The sequence below is a fragment of the Colossoma macropomum genome, unplaced genomic scaffold, assembly GCF_904425465.1.
Source record: "Colossoma macropomum unplaced genomic scaffold, Colossoma_macropomum, whole genome shotgun sequence".
NCBI lineage: Eukaryota > Metazoa > Chordata > Actinopteri > Characiformes > Serrasalmidae > Colossoma > Colossoma macropomum.
This window is the reverse complement of record NW_023494796.1, coordinates 1,163,085-1,174,550: the sequence shown is the minus strand read 5'-3', so window position 1 is coordinate 1,174,550 and position 11,466 is coordinate 1,163,085. Positions and strand designations below refer to the sequence as shown.

Sequence of the window (11,466 nt, the reverse complement as noted above, 5' to 3'; positions counted from 1 at the left end):
CTCTCTCTCCTTTATCTCTCTCCCTCCTGTCATTCTTCTATCACTCCTTTCTTCTCACTCTCACCTTTTCTGCCCCTCTTCTCTCACTCTCTCTCAGTTTTTCTATCTCTATCTTGCTCTTTCTCTCTCTATTCTTTTCTCTCTTCTCCCTCTCCCTCTGCTCTCTCTTTCTCCACCATGCTCTCTGTCCCTCTCTCTTTCTATCTCTATTATTTTCTCTCTTCTCTCTCTTTCTCTCTCTCTCCTCTCTCATCTGTCTCTCTGTTTCTCTTGCTCTCTCCTCTCTATCTCTACTCTTTTCTCTGTTCTCTCCATCTCTGTTTCTATCTTTTCTCTCTCCTTTGTCTCTCTGTTTCTCTCTCTCTGTATCTTTCTCTATCCTTATCTGTTCTGTCTCTCCCTGTCCGCTCTCTCTCTCTCTCTCTCTCTCTCTCTCTCTCTGTATTAGTATTGGAGAGTTCTCTACAGTAGGTTTCTGTGCAGCTCTGTATCACTCAAATGAGCTGAATGATGAAACACCGTTTTCTGCACTACAATTACATAACCGACCTGCTGATGAGTCATCGCCATAACACACACTGACACACACACACACACACACTCACACTCGCCTCTCCAATTCACTAAAACACTCCGTCGCCGTCTCTGAAACACGAGCCTCAAAGTCACTTTCCGAGTTGGCAGCCCCTCGTCACCGCATCATCGCCCCACACACACCTCCCCTGCCTCGTCCTCACTGTCCTGATGCTTTTCCCAAAACACTTTTTGGCCCCTCACAGCTCTCTTTTTCTTTTTTTTCCCTCCTCCTCCTTCCCGTCCATAATGAAATCGTCACACGGAAAGCCTTTCATTACGCGGGCGGCTCTTACAAAAATGAAAAAGTCAACAACAGGCGACAGCGTCCTGATCCGCCCTCTGTCAGCTGCCTTTCCAAGAGGATGGAGGGATAGAAGGATACAGAGAGGAGGAAGGAAATAAAAGGGGCTAAATTAAGGAATACAATTTTTTTGATAAATAAAATAAAATAATCAAGGTTGCACAGTTAAAGGGGCCAACATTAAAAACATATCCATTATTGTAAACATGATTCCTACGGTGATCTTTGGAGTTAGATTTTCCGGTTTAAACACATGGAAAGTCATCTGCTGATGATGTATCTTGAAGGTGGGAGGAGCTTTTGAAGAAGTCCAGCTGTATAACTGTTTTCAAATTGTCATTACAATGAATTAACGACACAAATGACTCATCAGCAAAGACAACAAACAAAAAAGTTAGCAATAAAGTTAGCAAGCTAGCTAGCTGGTTGTTTAAATAGCTAACCTCATCAATGAAAACATGAACTCTGGATTCTGTTAAACCAATGTGGATAAAGTGTAGCCTGGCCATCTTAACCAAGCTGGTTGACCAGCATGACCAGCTTGACTAAAATCATTGATCAGCATGACCAAACTGGTTGGCCAAGCATAACTAGCTTGAACAAGTGAGTCAACCAGCGTAACCAAGGATGACCAGCATGACCAGCTTGAACAAGCTAGTTATGCTCAGTCAACCAGTTTGGTCATGCTGGTCAGTGAATTTAGTCAAGCTGCTGGTCTTCCTTGCTTATGCTGGTTGACCAGTTTGTTCAAGCTAGTTATGCTTGGTTAACCAGTTTGGTCTGACCAGTTTGTTCAAGCTACTAATGCTTGGTCAACCAGCACAACCAAACTGGTTAACCGAGCATAACTAGCTGGAACAAACTGGTCAACTAGCATAACCAAGGATCACCAGCTGGACCAGCTTGAACAAGCTCTGTGAACAGCATTGCCAAGCTGGTCATCCAACAAAAACAGCCATGACTAGCTTGGCCAAGCTTGGTGACCTGCATGATCAAACTAGTTCACCAGTACAACCAGATTGACCCAGCTTGTTGACCAGTATGGCCAAACTGGTTGACTAGCTCGACCAAGCTCATTGATTAGCATGACCGTACTGGTCAACTAACCTGACCAGCATGACCAAACTGGTTGACCAACATGACGAAGCATGACCAACTTGATCAAGTTCTTTGAGTAGTTTTGCCAAGCTGGTCAACCGGCATCACCAAGCATGACTAGCTTGTCCATACTCATTGACCAGTATGGCCATGTGAGTCAACTAACATGCCCAAGCATGAACACCTGGACCAAGCTTGTTAACCAGCATGACCAGCTTGACCAAGCTCAATGACAAGCATAATCAAACTGGTCAACCAGAATGACCAGCATGACGAAATATGGTTGATCAACATGACTAAGCATGACCAGCATATCCAGATTAACCAAGTGCGTTGACCAGAATTAACGAACTGGCTGACAGTAGTAAAGTGTTTCTAATAAAGTGGCCAGTTAGTGGAAGTAGAAGTTAGGAGTTTCCAATAAAGTGGCCAGTTAGTGGAAGTAGAAGGTAGGAGTTTCCAATAAAATGGCCAGTTAGTGGAAGTAGAAGGTAGGAGTTTCCAATAAAATGGCCAGTTAGTGGAAGTAGAAGGTAGGAGTTTCCAATAAAATGGCCAGTTAGTGGAAGTAGAAGGTAGGAGTTTCCAATAAAATGGCCAGTTAGTGGAAGTAGAAGGTAGGAGTTTCTAATAAAGTGGCCAGTGAGTGGAAGTTCAAGGCTGGGGTTTCTGATAGAGTGGGCAGTGAGTTTATGTCTCTGGACTACAACTCTTTGCTCTCGTCCATACAAGGTCAACCCTGAGCCTGGAGCCAGGAGAGCATTACAGCTCCATTACCTGACTGCAGGTAATGGAGTCACACTCCTGACACATTAACCCCTCTGTCACCCACAATGCACTGCAGAATCACTCATATGAACATATGGGGCGGATTATAGCGATGCACCTCGCTCTCCTGAGGCAATCAGAATACACAGCCAGACACAGGACAGGCCGCTCGGAGATTAATGTCACTGAGAGCCAGTTCAGGGACAGAGAGAGAGAGAGAAAGAGAGAGAGAGGCTTAGAAAGAGAGACTAGAGAAAGTTATCATTAGGGGTCCAAGCACCAAAGAGTGAACTAGAAAGACTGAGCGCTCCTCCACAGCTGAGGCTGCCATTAATGTTCATCTCTCTTTCTATACATGATATTTTTTATCATGTAAACATACTATGAACGTGAAATTCACATGATTTCCAATTTTGACCACTGATGACCAGTGAGAGCAATAACAACATTCTCCCAATTAAATACTCAAAATTAAGTGATGAACTAAATAATGTGTCTAATCGTGATCGACTACACAAAATAATGCAATTTATTATGACTGATTACACACAACAATTGATCGTGAATGATGACCATGACTGGCTATACGAAACAGTGTGATAAATCGTGATTGACCAGATACAATAATAATGCAATTTATCATGATAGTTTACACAAAATAATGCCAAAAACTGCACAAAATTAAGGGATGCATTGGCACTAACTACCCAAACTAAATTGAGTGTTGTTAAATTATGTATTTAATCATGAGTGGCTACACAAAATTAGGATAATAATGTGATTGCACACACATTGTGATTAATTGCAAATAATTACATTAAAATAAAGTGATTAATGCAATTATTAAGTTAAATAATCAGATTCATTTTGATTAATCATAATTGACGACACAACAATGCGATGAATTGTGATTAATTACAAAAAAATAATGCAAATAATCATGAATGGCTACACAAAATTAGTTAGTTATTAATTGTGATTGCACAAAATTATGTGATTAATTGCAGATAACTACACAAAATAATAGTTATTTGCAGTTAACTACACCTAATAATGCAACTAAATGCAATTATCTACACAAGATTAAGTAAATAGTGGACAACAAAATTAACCTTGATTCATGTAACAAAAAATATAACTAATCACAATTAATTGCCCAAAATAATGAGATGAATCAGAATTGGCCACACAAAAAAGTGATTAACCATGATTTATGTAACGAATAATGTGATTAATCACAATTAATTGCCTACAATGATGAGATTAATCAGAATTGGCTACACAAAGTAATGTGATTATCCATGATTGATGTAATGAATAATGTGAATAAACACAACTAATTACCCAAAATATGAGACTAATCAAATTGGCTACACAAATAATATGATTAACCATTGACACAACAGCAATGCAATAAATAGAAATTTGCTACACAAAATGAAACGATTAATCACCGTTACCTACATAAAAACTATGTGATTAATCGTGATTAACTGCACAAAATAACTCAACGTTTAACAAATATAATAATGTGATCTTATCATTTTAATCATTTCAAAGCTAGGGATCCCATATAAATAAAAATAATGCGTGGCTATGACTTATTAAGCCGTGGGAATGAGATAATTAAGTCATAGCCACAACTAGTAGGCATGGAAATGAAATCATGCCTTACTAAGTCATGGCCAAGCATTAGGATCTTGTTCCCATGCCTTAGTAAGTCATGGCCATGCATTAGGATCTCGTTTCCACACTTTACTAAGTCGTGGCCATGCATTAGGATCTTGTTCCCATGCCTTAGTAAGTCATGGCCATGCATTAGGATCTCGTTTCCACACCTTACTAAGTCATGGCCATGCATTAGGATCTCGTTCCCACACCTTACTAAATCATGGCCAAGCATTAGGATTTTGTTCCCACGCCTTACAAAGTCATGGCCACGCATTAGGATCTCGTTCCCACGCCTTACAAAGTCATGGCAACGCATTAGGGTCTCGTTCCCACACCTTACTAAGTCATGGCCAAGCATTAGGATTTTGTTCCCATGCCTTAGCAAGTCATGGCCGTGCATTAGGATCTTGTTCCCACGCCTTACTAAGTCGTGGCCATGACTGAATTATGTCATTCTCAGGCCTTACTAAGTTGTGGCCACACATTATTTTTATTCATACAGGATGTGACCAGTGGGGCTCCGTACAAAGCCAAACTACACCATGCCAAGGTTTTCTTCCAGTGAAACCATCACCGTCAGCTTCTGCCTCTTACAGTTGAGCTACTTTAGCTTTAAACGTTTATCATTCGAGGGATAAATTCCCTTTCATACACTGAAAAAGGCACTTAAACAGTGATATGAGCAGAAGTGTAAATGGTGCGTGTTTCAGGGCCGCGATATCCTCCACACTCTGAGAGGAAGACAGCATTTCTTGCCTCTCTCAGCTCGGTGAAAGCAGCGAGCGCAGTGTTTTCTGAGTGAACATCAAAGAGGCAGTTACCGCAGACAGCTTCAGCCACGGAGCTAAAGCGCGCATTGTTGTATTAAAATTGCTTTGCTCGTGGCGATGTACGTAATTACAGGCTGTGAGAAACACGGCTCGGCGAGGGACACGGTACACACACACGTACGGCGGCGCGGCGCCAACAGACGCGTTTTCACTTTGATGTGTGAGCAATATGAATAAACTACAGTCCACCATGATGCTCCTTTCATACAGAGCCATAGCTAATACAAAACAACAAGCACTTTACTGTCCTCCCGGAGAGAGAGAGAGAGAGAGAAGAAGAAGAGAGTGAGACAAGAAAGATAGAGATAGAGAGAGAAAGACAGTGAGAGAGAGAAAGAAAGGAAATTCCTACTCTTTATGGAACATTGGTAAAAGTCCCATTCAACCTAATGAGAAACTGTAGAACAGACTCAGTTTATATCACAATACCTACATTTAGAGTCGGTTATTCATTCAGCCTAATGAGAAACTGTAGAACAGACTCAGTTTATATCACAATACCTACATTTAGAGCCGGTTATTCATTCAGCCTAATGAGAAACTGTAGAACAGACTCAGTTTATATCACAATACCTACATTTAGAGCCAGTTATTCATTCAGCCTAATGAGAAACTGTAGAACAGACTCAGTTTATATCACAATACCTACATTTAGAGCCAGTTATTCATTCAGCCTAATGAGAAACTGTAGAACAGACTCAGTTTATATCACAAGACCAGCATAAACTAGTAGCTTAGACCAACATGAATTCCAGTAAAGCTGTTTTATTAACAGATTTATCTGCTACACAGGTAATTATTCATTTTTTCCCCTAAACTCTGCCCTGAAACAAGGGTAACATTAGCAAGCTAGCTGTTATGTATGCTAATGTTTGCTAGCTAATTAGCTGTGTCGAGTCCACTTGTGTCATAACATTAGTTGTGATATAAGTGCTATGTAAACTAAGGGTTGTGAGGAGATCATATTGTATTAGCTTGTTTGTTTTGTAAGAGCAGAGCTAAGTGAAGGTCATTTTGGGTCAATAAGCTTGCTTTCACCTAACTTGTGGTATCGATATTTCAAATGAAATGACACAGTGTGTGGTAGGCTAGCAGTAACGCTAATTACAGTTAAACAAAGTATTTCAATATTGAGTGAAAGTGGGCCAAAAACTTTTATGATAAGTTTTTCAATTCATGAAATATTCAGTGGTCTTCAAGACCAATGGCACCAGTCCTGGCATGCAAACGTTTCAGAACCCCTTTGTATTTCTTTCAAATTAGTTAGCTAATGCGGCTGTTTTGCTTAGTTCTAAGTAAGGTTTTAAATGAATAAATGAAAGAATTGGTTTAAATTCTTTGCCGTCGAGCTGAATGATTAACTGTAGGAGTGCATGTGTTCCACACTCACCCACTGTGAGCTGTCCAGTCAGCTGTCCGAGGTCGTTCCGCGCGTTCACCGTTACGTTTCGATCTGACTGGAGGACCAGCGGACTGTCCTATAACACACAGGAGAGAAAGAGGGAAGGAGAGATTAATACAGATACCGAATGAAAAGAGAAAGAAAAATGATCATAACATAAATATACTGAGAGAAAGCTATAGAGGAGCTCTCAGTCGTTCTCTTTGGTGCTTGGACCCGTAATGATAACCCTCTCTAGTCTTTCTTTCTATGTCTCTCTCTCTCTCTCTCTCTCTCTATATATATATATATATATATATATATATATATACATATATATATATATATGTTATATATTGTATATAACAATATAGATTGCATGTAATGTGTATGTAAGGTGTATGTAAGTTTCTATATGTAATAATAATTTGGCCTATTTGCATTATATATATGCAGGTACATATATGTGACAATTGTATGTTCCTTATATGTCTCTCTCTCTCTCTCTCTCTCTCTGTCTATATATATATATATATATATATATATATATATATATATATATATATATATACACATGCACATTACATGCAATCTGTATTGTTATATACAATATTGTTATTAATATTATTGTTATACACAGTAACACTGTATATAATGTGATGTATGTCTTTTTCACAGCACACACAGTTCTGTATGACTGATGAGCAGAAACACTCTGTGTGTGAGCTGTACTCTTCACAAAGAACAGTAATATATGGAGTATATACATCACAGGCCCGTCTGTGTGTGTGCGCGTGGAGGACGACGCTTGCAGGGTTATCTCTGAAATGTCACAGCTCATCGATCCCCAGCGTCCATCGTATATTTTCGAGCGGGGCTGTTTTGGAGCCGTCATGGCCACACTTGGCGTTAACTCTGAATAATTATCTCTCATTGCTGTCAGTCACTTTGCTCTGTTATTCACACTCTTGTCCAATTACCCCCAAATCCCCCCACCCAGTCCGAGCTCTCAGCTGATCACACAGCCAGACTCAAAGTCAAGGTCAGTCGTTTTTTTTCTTTTCTTTGGGTTATTTTTGTATTTTCTGCCCTGATATACAGTCATTGGCCACTTTATCAGAAACCCCTCTCCTCTAGCTCCTTGCTGGTGGACACTCAGTAGCTCATCTGATGATGCACAACATGGCCATCTAACCTAATCTGAGTCCTGGTGTGGCTTTACTAAATAGCAGGAGCAGATGTGAAGTAGAATGTGGGTGTTTCTAATAAAGTGGCCAGTTAGTGGAAGAACAACATCAGTGTTTCTAAAAAAGTGGCCAGTTAGTGGACGTACAAAGTGGGTGTTTCTGATAAAGTGGCCAGTTACTGAAAGTACAAGGAGGGTGTTTCTAATAAAGTGGCCAGTTAATGGAAGTTAAAGGTGGGTGTTTCCAATAAAGTGGCCAATTACTGAAAGTACAAGGAGGGTGTTTCTAATAAAGTGGCCAGTTAGTGGAAATGTAAGGTGTGTGTTTCTAATAAAGTGGCCAGTTAATGGAAGTTAAAGGTGGGTGTTTCCGATAAAGTGGCCAGTTAGGGGAAGTGCAAAGTGGGTGTTTCTAATAAAGTAGCCAGTTAGTGGAGTACAAGTTGGGTGTTTCCAATAAAGTGGCCAATTAGTGAAAGTACAAGGAGGGTGTTTCTAATAAAGTGGCCAGTTAGGGGAAGTGCAAAGTGGGTGTTTCTAATAAAGAGGCCAGTTAGGGGAAGTGCAAAGTGGGTGTTTCTAATAAAGTGGCCAGTTAGTGGAAATGTAAGGTGTGTGTTTCTAATAAAGTAGCCAGTTAATGGAAGTTAAAGGTGGGTGTTTCTAATAAAGTGGCCAGTTAGTGGACATACAAGGTGGGTGCTTTCTAATAAAGTGGCCAGTTTTTGGAAGTACGAGGTTGGTGTTTCTAATAAAGTGGCCAGTCAGTGGAAGTACAACAACTTTTAATCAAATTCGAATCGTAATAGAATCCTTAAAAACACAAATGTGGTATGGATCAAAAGCTAGATTTAGCACTTTGCACACATTTTCTCTATTTGTCTCAATGAGCTGTGAGTGAGAAATAACTCAGCCTGCTTTTGTTATCTCCAGCGATTGCTGTGAGTTCTCTGGGTTAGAGCAGACTGCCTCTGCTGTGCGAACAAGGCTAACAGGGATGTTGGATTAAAGGACAAATCTGTCTCTTCAAATCGGCCAAATTGAGAAGCAGCAGGCTTTTACAAATCCAATACGAAGGAGGGCCGAGAGGAGCGTTGGACGCATCACCCGCGTTCGGGGAAAACAAATGGGTAAGAAACGAGATTAAATGTTCTGAACAATATTATTATCTCTCGTCAAATCTCATCTCTCCACGCCAACGGCGTTCAACAGCTACTGCCAGGGACGCGGTTGCCTTTCCATAAGCGCTGGGATCAGCCGTAGACATCTGCACTGCTGAGAAGCAATGACAGAAATCAAATTTACAGTTTCCCCTCGATTAACCCAAAAACGGTCCATCAGACAATGCCACTGCTTCAGGTTTCGCACTGGAGCTATGAGGCTAATGTAGCAAACAAGTAATGGAAGCCTACCAGTTAGCGTCTTAGCATTGTGCGTAAGCCTTAGTCATCACTCACTCACCTCCAACCATGTAGGTCAGTAATCTCTAATAGATTAGTGGTTTCCAACACTGTGACACACTGTTATCTATAAACATAGACAGCAGTACAGACAAAGTTCAGTCTTCAATAGGGCTGCGACTGGTTTTAGCTGTGCTAGCATGCCTTTCGCCACAAAGCTAAATTAGCCTCGTAACTCCAGTGTAAACGCTGGATACCGAGTCAGCTAATGTCACAGCTGACGCATTGCATGTGTTGTAAGAGGAAAAGCAAATTGTTATATTAGTCCACACTTTGTCCATTTTTGGAGGCAACACCCATCTAGAAATCTGATATGTGGCAATATGTGGATTTCAAATATATGACATATGTTAGCATATATGGATTTCCCATATATCCAACTCATATAAGTCATATATCTGAAATATATGCCAGCTTACATTCCAACTTATATTTCAGCCATATATCAACATTTCACTGCTGTTGGTACAAAACCTCGTATCTCCATTTTTGTCGTTATTCAGTTTTTGACATAATTTGAAAAAATCTGTTCTCCTTTACATCGTATATAAATTTTACGATGAATGGACTTAAAGAAACGGCCCAAAATTAATTGGAGAAATGTCTGGTTCCATTGACTTATATTAAAAGTATAGTATGTTTTTTCCTTCTCCTGTAAAGTTACCATTTTGGAGATACGAGTTTTGTTTTTGTTTTGTTTTTTTTTCTGACAGCAGCAATTTATAAACATATATGCGTAACACATATTTAACAATATATGATAGACAATATTCTTATACGGATGGTATATATTACTTAGCTGCCTCTCATACAGTATAAGGTTTTCGATTGCATGTACATTGCGGGTGTATTTTATTCAGACATTTTGAAATACATGACTGATCCTTTATGATGTATCTGTATATATGGCCATGTATCACATTTCCATATGGGTAGTATATCAACATCAGAAACCACATGATCAATTCTGTCAGAGATTACTTCAAGGGAAACTCTGTCCACAGTGAAGAATGCAACCATCGCTAATGCTGTTCTAAACAAACAGCTCGTGCTGCTTTAGAGTTGAAGACTAGGAAAAAAAACCTTTTTAAGGTGAGGAGAAATGTTGACAGCTGCTTTGAGGTGGATTTTGAAGGGTTTTCAAGTGTGTTTTGTTGTTTTCATTAGCTGCTGAATTTTAAGGAGGGCAGACAGTTAATGTTACTGCAAGCTGAATATCTTATTGTTGCTTTCTTAATAAGCACAACCCAACACAGTATTTGCATTAACATTCACTCAAACTTTTACTACTGAATGCCAGCAAAACACTCAATACCAGCAAAACCCAGACAGTGTAATTAACACAGATCCTTCACATCAGGCATCGCCAAACATCTGAAGCATAGCTGAACACAGAGAACTCAGATGTAGCACTAAGTCTGTGTGCAAACATAAATGTGGTTATGTTATAACTGAAGTTTGGGGGGAGGAAAATGTCTGAAACCCCCCGCTTCTTCTAATCTGACACCCTATAAATTCACATCCTCACCCAGAAGGCGTACAAAAAATAGATATACAAAAAAGACCAAGAATGACATTCAGCTAACTAGTGGAGTAATCAAATGTGTTGTGTGCAACTTTGTTTTTAAATTGCTTTATGTAAGTGATAAGTTGCGTGGAACTTATGTTGCAGGCAACTCACTACATGCAACTAGTTGCATGGAAGTTTCACCGTGTAAAGCCAGCCCTAGTCAGCATCTGTTTTGGTCAATATTCAAGGTGTCAATATCAGCATTGGTAAGGAAAAGTGACCAGAGGCGTCATCCGGTAAGTTTTTAGATTTATTCCTGTCAAATTTAAAAACTTTGTTTTTGAATTGCTTCTTGTAACTGATAAGTTGCATGAAAAATTATGTTGCAGGCAACTCACTACATGCAACTAGTTGCAAGAAAGTTTCACCATGTAAAGCCAGCCCTAGTCAGCATTGGTATCGGCCGATATTCAAGGTTTTAACATCAGCTTCGGTAAGAAAAACTGACCAGACGTGTCAGCCAGTAAGTTTTGGATTAATTCCTGTGGAATTCAAAACCTTTGTTTTTGGATTTCTTCATTTAACTGACAAGTTGCATGGAAGTTATGTCGCAGGCAACTCACTCCATGCAACTAGTTGCATGGAAGTTTCACCATGTAAAGCCAGCCCAATCAGCATCTGTATC

The 11,466-nt window shown here is 39.8% G+C and overlaps 1 protein-coding gene across 1 annotated transcript in view; it reads right to left on the bottom strand.

Annotated features, from left to right (window-relative positions):
* The window catches only part of LOC118816958 (zeta-sarcoglycan), a 323,041-nt gene that overhangs the window by 69,401 nt on the left and 242,174 nt on the right, over window positions 1-11,466 (bottom strand). Inside the window, exon 4 of the mRNA XM_036583569.1 lies at window positions 6,635-6,722. Coding sequence (XP_036439462.1) covers window positions 6,635-6,722 — 88 coding nt within the window. The remainder of the gene's footprint in view (window positions 1-6,634; window positions 6,723-11,466) is intronic.